General features: G+C 35.3%; 2 protein-coding genes across 2 annotated transcripts; both read left to right on the plus strand.

Moving 5' to 3' along the window:
- Positions 1 to 6272: 6272 nt before the first annotated feature.
- On the plus strand, positions 6273 to 10625 carry LOC145579806 (SPX domain-containing protein 1-like). The gene is made up of 3 exons (XM_081637062.1): positions 6273 to 6734; positions 7308 to 7437; positions 9877 to 10625. Exons 1-3 carry the CDS (start codon positions 6417 to 6419, stop codon positions 10320 to 10322), a joined length of 894 nt encoding a protein of 297 aa, XP_081493188.1. The 5' UTR covers positions 6273 to 6416; the 3' UTR covers positions 10323 to 10625.
- Positions 10626 to 13188: 2563 nt separating this feature from the next.
- LOC145579805 (peroxidase 25-like) lies at positions 13189 to 15304 on the plus strand. The gene is made up of 4 exons (XM_081637060.1): positions 13189 to 13501; positions 13753 to 13932; positions 14054 to 14216; positions 14770 to 15304. Exons 1-4 carry the CDS (start codon positions 13295 to 13297, stop codon positions 15189 to 15191), a joined length of 972 nt encoding a protein of 323 aa, XP_081493186.1. The 5' UTR covers positions 13189 to 13294; the 3' UTR covers positions 15192 to 15304.
- The last annotated feature ends 283 nt before the right edge of the window (positions 15305 to 15587 follow it).

The following is a 15587-nucleotide window of genomic DNA, read 5'->3' on the forward strand; positions in this document are numbered from 1 at the left end:
AACTTGGTTGTGGACTCTCCCCAAGTCCCACAACCATTTCCCCTTTTGGCAGCCTCTTTGCAGTCAGCAGCTTTTTCTCAGGAAGTAACAAACTATGACAAACATAATCAGAAGCAGAGGAAGTGGAAGAGATACGATAGGGATATTGATTTGTCAATGGAAGAGGCAACATTGGTTTCTGGCAAAAGGAAGATTTTGGACTCTATTGAAGTAGATAATGTGGAGGGATCACTTGGGAAGCGGATTAAAAACCACTCTGAGATTGCTCCTCACTCTACTGTTCCGGCGGAGGTTGGTGATGTCCAACCCCGCCCTATGCAATGAGTACCCTTTGTTGGAACTGCAGAGGGGTGGGCAACCCTCGTGCAGCTAGGGCACTTCGAAAATGGTGCACTTCTCTTGCCCCTGATTTATTATTTTTATCTGAAACTAAAGTTAAAAAATCTGTTGTTGAAAATAATAAATTCAGATTTGGTTATTCGAATGCTTTTGGTGTTGATAGTGTAGGTAGAGCAGGAGGTTTATGTTTATTCTGGAATAATGATATTGATTTTAATCTTATCTCCTTTTCTCATAATCATATTTGTGGCGATGTTAAACTTGTCTCGGGGGTATCTTGGAGGTTTGTGGGGATATACGGTTGGCCTGAAACTCAAAACAAATGTAAGACATGGTCTTTAATTCACAGTTTATGTGATAATGTTGATGGTCCGATTGTAATAGGGGGTGACTTCAATGAAATATTAAGTTACGACGAGAAGTTTGGTGGAGTGGACAATGTGAGACATGCCATGAATGATTTCCGTGAAGTGTTACAGGACTGTAACTTACGAGATTTGGGGTTTAAGGGACAATGGTTCACCTGGGAAAAGGGATTAACTGTGCAAACTCATATTCGTGAACGATTGGATCGTTTTGTGGCAAATGATCAGTGGCTTAATCTCGGGTTACGTCCGGTGGTAGAGAATCTATCTCAAGTAAAATCTGACCACTCTCCAATTTTTCTGAATTTTGGAGAGCATAGGAAGAAAAAGAGAAAAAAGAAGAAGGGGTTTAGGTTCGAGACTTGTTGGCTATTAGATGAGGAGTGTGAGGAGGTGGTGCGGTGTGCATGGCAGGGAATGGTGGGTGGTGTGGAGCTCCGTGTTAATAAAGTGGCAAATACTTTGAAGGCTTGGAGTGGTAGGAAATTTCGGGATTTGGGGAAGCAAATTGAAGATATTGAAACTGCTCTTAAGGAGGCTCGAAGTGATAATGTTTCTACCGCTTCCTTGGCTACTTGTGCAGAGCTTGAAAAACAACATGAAGACTTGCTAGATAAACAAGAAGCCTATTGGTACCTCCGCTCGCGTGCCTCCGAAATCAAAGATGGAGATAGGAATACAAAGTACTTTCATCACAAAGCTTCTCAGCGGAAGAGTAAAAATGAAATTGTTGGGCTGTTTGACAAATTTGGGATTTGGCGTGATGATGAGTCAGACTTGGAAAATATTGTTCAAGATTTCTATCAAACTCTCTTTTCGACTGGTACTCCCTCTAATGAAGCTTGTGACACTGTTCTTGGATCCATTGAGGAAGTGATTACTCCAGATATTAATAGAGATCTCCTCCGCCCTTTCTCTAAGGATGAAATTTATGCTGCTCTCAAACAAATGCATCCCTGCAAAGCCCCGGGCCCTGATGGTATGCATGCTATCTTTTATCAGAAATTTTGGCATATTGTTGGTGACGATGTCTATTTGCTTGTTAGTAATATTTTACAGGGCCATCAATCCTTTGACTCTGTTAATAATACTAATATTGTTCTTATCCCGAAAGTGAAATCTCCCACTTTGATGTCTGAATTCAGACCGATTGCTCTCTGTAATGTGCTGTATAAAATAGCCTCAAAAGCTATTGTTATGAGGTTGAAATCTATTTTACCGGGAATTGTCTCGGAAAATCAGAGCGCTTTTGTTCCGGGTCGTCTGATCACTGATAATGCTCTCACTGCACTGGAATTATTTCATTCTATGAAGAACAGGTGTACTGGGAAGAAAGGGTTGGTTTCTTTGAAGCTGGATATGAGCAAAGCTTATGACAGAGTTGAGTGGAATTTCTTGGAAAAACTGCTCTTGAAGATGGGGTTTGCGGAGAGATGGGTGGCAATCATTATGGATTGTGTCTCATCGGTCAAATATTCATTCATTGTCAACGGAGGGGTGTGTGGTTCGGTTACCCCCACTAGAGGACTTCGACAAGGGGATCCCTTATCCCCTTATTTGTTTATCCTTGTTGCTGATGCTTTTTCAGGGCTAATGCGGAAGGCTAGGTCCGAAGGTTCTTTACATGGAGCTAAGGCTAGCCGTAGAGGCCCGGAAATTTCTCATCTCCTTTTTGCGGATGACAGTTTACTCTTTGCAAGAGCCAACCGAAGGGAATGCACAAAAATTGTTGATATTCTCAACACATATGAAGCGGCTTCCGGGCAGAAAATTAATTATGACAAGTCGGAGGTTTCTTTTAGCAAAGGGGTTAATAATACTGTGCAGGAGGAGTTTTTGAGTATTCTTTCTATGCGACGAGTTGATAGACATTCGAAGTACTTGGGAATTCCGACTATAGTTGGCATGTCAAAGAAAATGATTTTCTGGGCGCTCAAGGATCGAATATGGAAGAAGCTAATGGGTTGGAAGGAAAAGCTCTTATCTCGGGCCGGCAAAGAGACTCTCCTTAAGTCGGTGATTCAATCAATCCCAACATATCTTATGGGAGTGTATAAGCTCCCTTTGGGTGTTATCGATGACATTCATGCAATGATGGCTCGTTTTTTTTGGGGACAAGGAGAAGAAAAAAAACGAGTTCATTGGAAGAGTTGGCGTGATCTGTGTACCCCTAAATGCCTGGGGGGAATGGGCTTCAGAGATCTTGGCGTGTTCAATGATGCTTTGTTGGGTCGGCAAGCTTGGAGACTATTGACTAGACCGGACTCTCTTCTTGGCAAGGTTTTTTGTGCTAAATACTACGCAAATAAATCTTTTCTAGAGTCTAGCTTGGGGTATGGTGGGAGCTACCCTTGGCGCAGCATTTGGTCGTCCAAATCACTTATCTAGGAGGGTGTGCTTTGGAGAATCGGAAATGGCAGCTCAGTGACAGTTTGGGAGGACCCGTGGGTTGTTAATGGTGACAGCCGATTCATTTCTTCCCCACGAGTTGATGGGATAGAGAATGTAAGTGACCTTATAAATCACGAGACTAGAGAATGGGATGTGGATCGGGTTACTAGCAATTTTAATGATGATGATGCTCGTAGCATTCTGGCTATTCCACTCAGCTCAAGACCAATTCCTGACAGCATTTCCTGGGCTTTCTCTATGGATGGGGATTATTCTGTTAAATATGATTGGTAAATCATGTAATTTTGATGATTATCATAAGACATGGACAGAAATCTGGAAGCTTGATGTAATCCCAAAAATCCGTCACTTCCTATGGCGAATTTGCACAGGAACTCTCCCCGTGCGTGCTTATTTGAAATATCGCCATATGACAGAGATTGATGATTGCCCTTGGTGTGTTGGTTGCCCTGAAACTGTCCGCCACGCTTTATTTGATTGTCACACTGTCAGAAATTTATGGATCGATTGTGAGTGCACTGAGATGTCTTTTTGGGCGCAAGATATGAACTTTTTGGAGCTGTTTGACTCTTGGAGAAATATTGAGCAGAAGAAGAAATGCAGGGGAGCAATATTGCTGTGGAACATTTGGGGTAGGAGAAATGAAATGATCTTCAATGGCTCAGATACTTATCACCCCGTAATAATTGAGCGAGTATATCGTCTTGCATCAGATGTTATCACCTATTCGGAAAAGATTTGTGGAGGGGTTAGAACAAAAGTAAGCAGCAGCTCGAAGAAATGGCTGGCACCTCCCCAAGACTACCACAAAATTAATTGTGATGCTTCCCTATGTGACGAAGGATGGGTGGGTCTTGGAGTCGTGGCTCGAGATTGCAGGGGTGAAGTTCTTTTTGCTGCTACCAGGCGTGTCAAGGCTTTTTGGCCTCCTTTAATTGCTGAAACAAAAGCCGTGGCTATGGCAGTAAGATTAGCTCGGCATTATGGTCTAAGCAAGGTGATTATTGAGACCGACTAGCAAGTGCTTGCTAACAGATTATGCAAGGCCACGACTTACTTCACAGATCTTGATGCTATCCTTGATGATATTCTTTATTCTAGTTCTTTCTTATGTTCGGTTTTTTGGTGTCATGTAAAACGGGATGGCAACACGGTTGCTCATAATTTAGCCCGTATAGTGCCATTTGGTCATGAACAAAGATGGGAAAACCATATCCCTTGTGAGGTTTCTCCCTATGTATTGATGGATAAATTATCAATATAAGGCACTTTCCGATGGTTCTCAAAAAAAAAAAGACATAATTTATAATTTCTTGACTTTATTTTAGTTGCAACAATTCTTCACTTACTATTACACATTATCTTTATCTTTAATGATTTATATTTAAGTAAAAGTATAGTGATGTAGGATTTTGTTAGATTAGCCTTAATGTACACCTTTTAAGATATTAATTTGTTATAATTTTTATTAACACTTAAGGGTGCGTTCTATTCACCTGATTTTAACTTATCTGAACTTATCTTAACTTATTGTATCTTATCTGAACTTGTTAGCCCTTATTAGAACTTATTTTAGCTATAAATTAAATTGAATAGCCTTGATTAACTCTTATCACAACTTATATGAACTTATTTTTTATGAACTTATTAACCCTTATCTGAACTTATTAACCATGAAATAAGTGGAAATAAGGAGAATAGAACGGGGCATCATTTTTGTATTTTCAATTTTACCTATTATTAAACATTTAAACCTCATCCAAAGTGTGGACCATCGAGTTCTTCTTTTTGAAAATATTGTACGTGATTATAGTTATTAGTTAAATTAGAAAGGGCTCAAAACAGCAGTATGTAGGTTTTGGAGTAAGTTCTTTGTTAAACTCTTATTATCAATAGCTCAAAATGATTAAATGTAATAAATGATTATATAAGAAATTAACTGTATTTATTGCACTGTAAATAAATATAATATGAAGTAGACGACATTCGAATTAAGTACGTACGTTCCTCTTTTTATAAATAACGTCATTTAAATCCATGTAAGACCCTTTTATTTTCGTATATAATAAATTAATAATTTTTTATATAAACATGACTTTAAATATGCTTTATCGTGTGATTTAACATGTACCCATATGATATATATTATATATTTAATTTAAAGGTATCTATAATATATTGTCATCGTATGAAAAGTACAAGTCTTACTAAAAGTACAAGTCTTTTAAAGTCATACCTATATAACTTTTTTCAAAGATAGATAGAATATTCTATCAATATGCCAACAACATACAGAGTATTATAACATGGAACATACATATAGCTAGAATAATTATATTAAATTATAGCCCTATTTACTAGTGAAGCTATCCATAAACTAAGGACACAAAGAAAGTGCCCATCCATCGATGAGATGTTTGCTTTTTCAAAAGAAGTCCACAAAAGAACACTAAGAATTGCATATTTTAATAGTCCTAGCTTAAAAAAAAAGTATATGTTATGAGAACAATTGCATGTATACAGCGTGAATATACGTTACGTCCTCTTATTAAATTAATATTAAACATTACACATTTCAAAGGATATTCTCATCATAATACTGAAACGTTCATACATACTGCTTACACTGAAACAACTACAGATCACAAATTCATATTCTCGCATTACTTTTACATTATAATACATCTTTGCTAAGATTTGAAAGACAAGCACCCCCAATTTAAGCAAATCATAACATTTTTTAAAATCATGAAGAGAAGAAGATACCATAAACACCAAAAGCATATTCCACATGGAAACTTCTTGTAACACACAAAAATTATATCACACCACTATTCCAACTAACTAAACTAACCCCTCCTCAAAAATTCAAGCCAAACTACACCTTACCTTAAGCCACCTCACAAAAGCCACTCTTCTTATCTCTTTATTATAATTATAAAATTTTAATATTAATCTAATGCCAACCAATTTATATTTTAATTTATATTGAAAATAGAAAGGAATAAAACCAAGAAATATACTTTAACACAAAAGCATGAAATAAAAAAAATAAAGGATATTCGCACGTAACAATTTCGAATATTCTACTCTTTCTTCCCTCCTTTCTTTTCTCTTCATACCGTTTATATGACTCTTACGCCTCTTACCTCCTCCATTTTTTTCTCTCTCCTCTACTACCTTCATCTTCACTTTCCATTTTCTCTCTCCTCCAATAAACCCTAATTTTTCAAATTCGTGATTTTCTGACGTTTTTCGGCGACGATTTTGTGATTTTACGATTGATTGATTCTTGATCAGATGAAGTTTGGGAAGAGTTTGAGCAATCAGATCGAAGAAACGTTGCCAGAATGGCGAGATAAGTTTTTGTCGTATAAAGATTTGAAAAAACGGTTGAAGTTGATTGTTCCGAAGAATAATGGTGGTAACAATGGCGGCGGAGGTGGCGGCGGCGGTGATGAGAGCTGTAATGACCGTCCGATGAAGAAGCAGAGGATCGACGGTGAGGAAAGTATGACGAAGGAAGAGGTTGATTTTCTCAGATTGTTGGAAGATGAACTTGAGAAATTCAATACTTTTTTCGTTGAGAAAGAGGAAGAATATATCATCAGATTAAAGGTATAAATCAATAATTTTGATTATATTTCGAATTCTTTGAAGTTTTTGGTTATGTTTTGATGAATTGAGTGAAATTCAGATGAATTTTAAGGTTTGAGTTGTTTATTTTGTGATTAGGTGCTCTGTTGAGCTGTAAAAATGGAGGAAAACGAAGCGTTTAGCTGGAAATTTGGCTTTAAACTACGTCGTTTTACTGTTTGATTTTGGATAAACCTACTATAATCTGACTCTTTGCTTAATATGAAGATCTAATTGTGTTAAATTTAGTTGAGTAGTTAATTTTTTTCATGCAATATGTATGTCGTTTTGCAAATTTAGTGACTCTTAGTTGATGCCAAATAGTAGGTCCCACTGTTAGTGGACGGTTATGCCAGTTATGCTATCAATATCCATACTTTAATGGCTTCAAAACTTGCCATCTGTTTATTATTGGTGTTCTGTAGCTAATCTTGGTTAGTTTGATTAATTATGACTGAAATTGCTTAATTAGGATTTAGTCATAATTAGTGTTAATAATATTGAAGTTGATACTTGGATGTTGATTGGTTTTTGTTTGTGTTGGTTTGAGTGTAGGAATTGCAAGACAGAGTTGCAAAGGCAAAGGTTTTTAATTATGAAGAGATGCTCAAAGTTAGGAAAGAGATTGTTGATTTTCATGGGGAGATGGTTTTGTTGGAAAATTACAGTGCCCTCAATTATACAGGTAGTTGCCATGTCAGACTTTTATGCTAATGATGTTGTGATTTTTACTTAATCTTTAATGTTGCAATTAATTTGAAATGGATAGAGTACTAGATTGCACGGAAGTAGTGTAATACTAGTTTAGAAAGGTGCATGATAGTTAATAGATGCTTTATTTTGGGATAATATTCCACTCTAGAAGCTATTAATGAACATAATTGGTAAGGTTGCTTAATTGTAGATGTGAAATGATAGTTGATGACCTTGAGGTTGTCGCTTTCTAAGTTGGATATTCCATTAGCACATGGAATATAGTCCTTTGAATATGTTCTCTATGGGTTGACTCAAAGGAGACCTTTATCGGGTCTCACAATAGGATTTCCCTTGCATTTTACTAGGTAAATATTTGTACTAAGTAAACACTAAATGGAGATCAATGATGATTGAAGGAAAATAATACTAGTATTGTTTTTAGATTGTGAATATTTCGTCATGGGTTAAATAGTGTGACACTATCACTTGTCAATGAGTCAACAATAGAATAGAAAAACTGATTATGTTTTCAGGTGTGCTGCTGTCTGTTGACTATGTTTATCTTGTTGACGAGTCTTTCAATATAAAATATAAATAGAAAAACCTAAGCAAGTGTTATTATTGAATCATGAATATTATAATCGTTTTAATTAACTGACCTTCATAATATAGTGCAATCATAATTTACATATGTATCTTATTTGTGTTTTAAAATTAATATAAAAACACGTGTGTACCGAGTAGATAAGGATCGTTTTAATATTTTGTGATTCGAATTTCAATTTTATTTAAAATTGCCTATTAACTGGTGTTGTGTTTAAAATTGATGCTGGTCAGACCAGGCACTCAATAGGATATGGTGGTCCCTGCTGTATGTATGAATTTTATTATAAAATTTCTAGTTACTATTCTTGTAGACTAGGTTAATAGTATATCTTTTAAGCAAAAATGATGGGAATAGCGAGAGAGTGAAGATGGAATGGAGTGTAGCCTCTACTTATAACATTAGGTTTGATGATCATGCATTCATGCCTATACAACATACAAGTATTTGAAAAAAAATAAAAGCAATATGACAATTCACTGATATTGTGTTTAAAATTGATGCTATTCAGACTAGGCACTTAATAGGATATTGTGGTCCCTGATGTAGTGCTGTGTGTATGATTTATTATTTAAATTCCTAGTTACAATTCTTGTAGACTAGGTTAATAGTATATCTTAAAGCAAAAATGATGGGAATAGTGAGAGGGTGAACATGGAATGGAGTGTAGCATTTACTTATAACAATAGTTTTGATGATCATGCCTATACAACATATTTGAAAAATTTGAAGTAATATCACTATGCACAACTGATGTGAATAAGATAAATCTACAATGTTCAATAACAGCCACATATACAAGACATTATTTAAGGATATACAAGACTTGTGGTTGCTAAATTGCAGGTATTGTTGGACTAGATCATGATCAGACTTCTCAGCTGCATCACAACCTGTCTTGATGTGCAATTCAAATGATTGAATAAAAGAAGGGAATCTTAAGGAATAAATAAAATAATGTACAAAAATTACTCTTTTCTTTACAAAATCTTCAAGAAAATAAAGGTTCCAAATATTATTCTTTTTTCCCTTTTAAAAGCATGTAGCTTAATATTGTTTAGAAAAATTAGATTTCTACTGATTTGAGCTTGGACCATTTTATTTTTGATATCGAGATACATACATTGAAGCATGTGCCTTGCCTTTATGTATGAGTTGGACTGGTGGATGTTTCATACTTTCATAGCCGGGTTAGTGTAAAGTCATGAATCTGCACTTCTGCTTCCCTAACAGAAATATTGGAGATCAAGAGTTTCAGGAAGACTAGAAATTCTAGAACAAATGCCTTTTCTAGTGACCTTATTTGAAGTTATTGGCCTTATGAGTTCACTGTTTTCTATATATTTTCAAGTACGTTGAGCTGTTCTTGGCACAGGACAATTTACCTAGTTTGCTGCTGAATACTTCCGAGGGACATTTTTCTGTGACATGAGTTTATGAAATTTCTTATTACTCACCAAGTTTTTGGTGAGATTTCTGAGCAATGTTTCATGTCCATATTGCAAATCACGGTGTGTTCCATAATTTCATAGCTAACATATAAATACGTAAATGGTCTGTCTTCTTGCTTGTTTCTGTGTGACTGTAGATTGCCTTGACTCTAGATGCTCCAATTAAAAGGAAGATGAGCAAATTGATCCCTTAAAATGTTATTTCTAACAAAGTCCTGTTGTGACTTTATGTGTGGGTGGCCTCTGCCTTCTGGCTTAATATGTTTGTCAATAACAGGATATAAACTTGCTTCTAGCTTCTTAAGCTGTACAAACCCCCTTTTAATTTCTTATTTAGCATTTTTCTCAATCAAATCCGGACTTTTAATTGCAGGTTTGGTGAAAATTCTCAAGAAGTACGACAAAAGAACTGGCGCACTCATTCGCTTACCATTTATTCAGAGGGTCTTGCAGCAGCCTTTCTTCACAACCGACTTAATATACAAGCTAGTCAAAGAATGTGAAAGAATGCTCGACCTTCTCTTTCCCACTGATAATGAGCCAACCACAGCCTATTCAGCCGATGGTGATGAGAGGTGCGACCCTACAATCAGTTCCACCAGCGATAGTAATGGTCTGCTCAAATGTCCGAAGGAACTTGCAGAGATCGAGTACATGGAGAGCCTCTATATGAAGAGCACTATCTCGGCACTGAGAGCCTTAAAAGAAATCAGAAGCAAAAGCTCGACTGTGAGCATGTTCTCACTGCCTCCCCTGCAACTCGCTGGTGCAGAGGAGACATGGAAGAAGATACCTATTCTTGAACAAGTAGCCAAGTAGGCAGCACTTGCTTCTAGAGGGGACTAGGGAAGAGACGCTACTCTCGTCTCCTTAGTGTATTTTTTTTTACTGTATTTTTTTGTCCCTCGATCTCTTATGTCTTCATAGAATACTAACACAAAATGTAATACTACAACTTACTTCAACTACCACTAGCAGGTATACTAAGAGCATGAATTATGCACTGTATGATAAGGTTTGTCTATCAAGTATACTAAGAGCATGAATTATGCGCTGTATGATAAAGATTATGTTACGCACAATGTACAAGTTTCAGAAGAAATCACTTGTTGATAACTTGTTCATCCAGCTAGCTGTATTATTTATAAGTAACTCAAGGCTTCTTACACCAAACATGTCAATATCTAACAAGTCAAAACTCGAAACGCCTGTTAGACGTGTTCGAAAGATACAGTAAGCTGTTGTAGGAGATAGGAAACACCACATAGCCTAGTCGTGGTAATTTTTTTTTAAAATTTGTTATATACACTCGGGTACGCCATACACCCAACTACCTCAAGGTTAGTTTATGTTTTTCATTTAATGATTAAATGAAAAATGATCATCAAAATAAGTACAAAATACTCATGGGTGTATTGTACACCTGAGTATATATAACAATCTCTCAAATTTTTAATTAAATTTCGAGATGTTTTACGATACTTCAGTGGTAGATAATCAAAATGATCATTTACAAATGTATAAGCTGTAAGAGAAAGACAACATATGTTCATATGATATAGTCGCTGCCTATTATCTATAAACATTGTGAGTCATTTCGATCAATGGGAAAACACATCCACTAGCAAAACAATTTAAATGAAATACTATAGGAAAGTAACTGATAAAGAGAAGAAAGACAATTGGATGGATAGAAATTAGAAAAAAAAAAGGAGAGAGAAGGAAAGACAAAAGGGAAATTATATTACTAATTATAACGTTTAATGAAAATTAATAGATGTGATTAAAAAGGGTTAAAGGTTATAGTGAATGAAGGGTAAAAAATATATTCTTTATAGAGTATACTTTCAAGAAGGAATAGAAAAAATAATGAAACTATTCCCGCATAACATTTAAAGTTGTGTTATCATTAAGAAGCCACGAAGGTGCATGGGGTGTCAGTTGACACTTAGTTAAAAGAGAATTAAAATTTTTGATATATTTCTTTTCTTTCTCTTAAACATATACTTGTACGGAGTATAAATTAACACTTCATGTTCAAAATCCTAAATCTGTCATTAGTAATCATAAGTTATCAATCAATAGTAGTCATAATCTCTAGGTCGAAACCTTATACATTATAGTTGTCATGAAGTCGCAAATAAGAAGTAAAGGCGATAAAACTAAGAGGTGTTAGAAGTCATGTGAACATAAATATGGTACATAAAGGCACAAAAAGAACAAAGGGAAGATCAAAAGGATGAAATGATGTGATATTTTCGTAAACGCGTTACATACAAAGAGTTTAAAAAGAATCAAAGAAAAGAAAGAAGATGGCTTGCCTAATTGTCTATAGTATATTACGTCTCCCACTCGGCCACTCACTAATCACTATATATTTATATTCTCCCTTTTCAATTACGCATTACATGCACAATATCAGTCACATTAGGCCAGCTAAAAGCTTGCATTGCACCCATATATCCATTTGCTGTTTTTAAGCAAACTTAAAATTAAAAAATAAAAATAAAAAAAGTCAATAAAAGACATAATCCACCACTACTATATGAATGGCCCTACGCGTCTTCTATTCCTAATAGTTTAGAGCATGATTAATTCCATAATGTTGTACTTCTAATATACAAATGATAAAACATAAATAATTAAAGGTATAAGTGACGGATGCAGGATTTTAAAAACACCTTACACCTTAAAGATATATAATAATAAAAAATAAGTATATATTTTGATAGAATTGTTAGGGGACCAACTTAACCAAAAGCTTAAACTGATGGTTGAGGCCCAGGAATATATTTTATACTCTATCATGCCCCCTCACACAAGAGCCCGTTTGGATTAGAAGTGTGGATGCAGCATGAGCCCTCTTCATACCCAGCGCTTAACGAGAGCCCGTTTGAACTAGAAGTGTGGATGCAGAATGGGCTCATCTCATACCCATCGCTTAATATTCCACTTGAAAATGGAGGGTGAATGAGATTCGAAACCGTGACTTATGTCACGCTAGCTCCGATACCATGCTAGAGGACCAACTCAACCAAAAACTTAAGCTGATGGTTGATGCCTAAGAATATGTTTTATACTCTATCAAGAATGTCGGCCGACACTTTATTTATCTTAGATATAGTATCATTGTATTAGTGTATGGTTTCTGTTAGATTATATAAACCAATCATGAGCTTTAATCACCACTTTAAGTTTTTGATTGAATTAGCTGGTTCTTTAACATGCATATGGTATCTAAAGGCAACATGACATAAAAAGGTCATTGATTCAAATCTCATTCACCCCTTATTTCAAGTGGAAGTTTTTGCACTGGGTACGAGGGACTATGTGTGGCGCCCTTTGAAGAAATAAAATGTAATGACTCAGTCTTTTAAGTGTTTCGGTGATGATTATCTAGAGGTATTTTATAAAATAAAAATACAAATTAGAGACACTCTTAAATTACGAGTTAAACCCATGTAGTAGCTAAAAATGTAATATTTGTTCATTTAAAAATGATCATTCTCATTCCATAATCAGTACGACTAGACACTTTTATTGTCTAATTTTTAAACCATAATTAAAAAAATTATTGATGAATTATATGAAAGCAGTCACATCAATAACAAACCATATCATATCCATGCACCATATTTATAAGTAAACACCAGCTATAGTGCATAATTTGTAGTGGAAGCTGAGTAGCTAGTGAAACACACCACGTTTTACAAATTTTGGTACCCAACTTGCTTGAATTGAGACTATAAATCTCTTAGTTTTTTTGTTCATTTGTTAACATATCAACAAAAATGGAAGGTTTTAGAGTTTTATGCTTGTTATTAGTCCTAAGTAAGTTGGTTAATTCTGCTAAATCTCAGTTAAGTACTAACTATTATGCTTCAAGTTGTCCACAAGTAGAAGGTGTAGTAAGATCAACTGTGCAATCTCACTTCAATTCTGATTCTACTATTGCTCCTGGCTTGCTACGAATGCATTTTCACGATTGTTTTGTTCAGGTTTGTTGTGTATTTGTTTTGCTTGTCTTGTTTTAGTAATTAGTGGGTAATTAGGATCAGTGGCGAAACTAGAAATTTTTATACATGAGTTGACTACCTGGAGATAATTACACAATAGTCAACTCTTGTTTTACTCCTAACTAAGGTCTAAGGAGAGCTTGTTGACGATTATGCATACCACAATAGTTTATTATGTTTCACTTTTGTTTGATTTGTTTATGTAATAAGTGTTATATGTGGTGATAATATAGGGATGTGATGCTTCAGTGTTGATTTCGGGGCCTTCATCAGAAAGAACTGCTTTTACAAACATCGGATTGAATGGCTTTGATGTGATTGATGATGCAAAATCACAACTCGAGTCATTGTGTCCAGGAGTTGTTTCTTGTGCTGATATCTTAGCTTTAGCTGCTCGTGATTCCGTTGCTTTGGTAATTGTTCAAATGCTAACATGCTTTATTATACATGTACATGTAGATATACGTCTCATGTTATATATCTATGCACGTTTCTTCCTTAGTATTTTTGTTTGACATGAATTTTAATGGACAGACTGGAGGTCCAAATTGGGGAGTTCCACTTGGGAGATTGGATGGCAAGAGATCTTCAGCATCCGATGCCTTAAACTTGCCATCTCCTCTGGAATCTATTGCTGTTCATAGACAAAAATTTGCTGATAAAGGTCTCAATGATCACGATCTAGTTACACTTGTTGGTATGCCCTCGCCTTTGACTCTTTTTCTAGTGTAACGGATGCATCACATATTGGTTTAACTCTTTCACAACCCTTTATAAATAGGGAGCTGAAGTAGATTTTCACATTAGATTTACAATGGATCTACCTAATACTTTGAATGTGACAACTTTAATTTTATTTATTTATAGGATTATCGACACTAATATTTGGAAGGTATAGGATTGGGTCCTTCCAAGACATATTATTAATATACAATTGTATGACCTTGGGTCCGAGGAATGCTCCTAACCACATGAGCCCCTCTTAGGGCTCTCACGCCTCCTTTTATATGTAGCGCACCTTATGCACGCACAACCTTATATGTGGTTGTGGAAATAACACCTTAAATTATCATTTCAAAATACTGTGTTCAAGCTTCATTCATAGAAAATCTAAGATCATTTAGACTTGAGTATTAAGTTTTCCTAAAAAAAAACTATGCATATAACTATTTTCCTTTATTTTATTTGAAACAACTCAATTTCCTTGTAACATAATTTAACATATGATCTCAAATTTGTGTCCTCTCTAGGTGCACATACCATTGGACAAACCGATTGCAGATTCTTTCAATATAGGCTCTACAATTTCACACCAACAGGCAACTCTGACCCTTCAATCAGCTCACCAAATCTAGCCCAACTACAAGCCTTGTGCCCCAAAAATGGCAATGGTTTAACCAAGGTAGCATTGGACAAAGATAGTTGGACTAGATTTGATGTTAATTTCTTCAAGAACATTAGGGATGGCAATGCTGTGCTCGAATCCGATCAACGATTATGGGGCGATGATGCAACTCGTGCAATTGTGCAAAATTATGCAGGAAATATTAGAGGATTGTTTGGTGTTAGGTTCAATTTTGATTTCCCTAAAGCTATGATTAAGATGAGTACTATTGATGTTAAAACTGGTTCTAATGGTGAGATTAGAAAGGTGTGTTCTAAGTTTAACTAAATGTAAGTTTGGTTATTCTCAATAAATCAATTGTGTCTTTTATCAAATGATAAATTGTAATGTTGCACAAGTTCTGCCGATTTATTGTAATGTCACGGTGTGTTTTATTTTACTTAAACATAGGTTTTTTTTTGATTCATTAACTTATTTAATTTGTACTTATATTATTTAAATTTATCTGAACTTATTTATTGTAATTTTACCGTTAATTCCCTCTCCCCCAACTTCTGTATGCTTACATGAAATCGTAAAATATTATAAACATTAAAAAGCGGAGGAAGTATAACATTTCATAGATTAAATTTTTGGTAGCTTAAAAGAGAGAGGTAGCATGGTAGACTTTGTAGCAACGTAGTGGGGTATTTTGCTGATTGGCCATAATGGCAGATGAACCTA

This window comes from Chenopodium album, chromosome 14 (genome assembly GCF_948465745.1).
Source record: "Chenopodium album chromosome 14, dcCheAlbu1.1, whole genome shotgun sequence".
NCBI lineage: Eukaryota > Viridiplantae > Streptophyta > Magnoliopsida > Caryophyllales > Amaranthaceae > Chenopodium > Chenopodium album.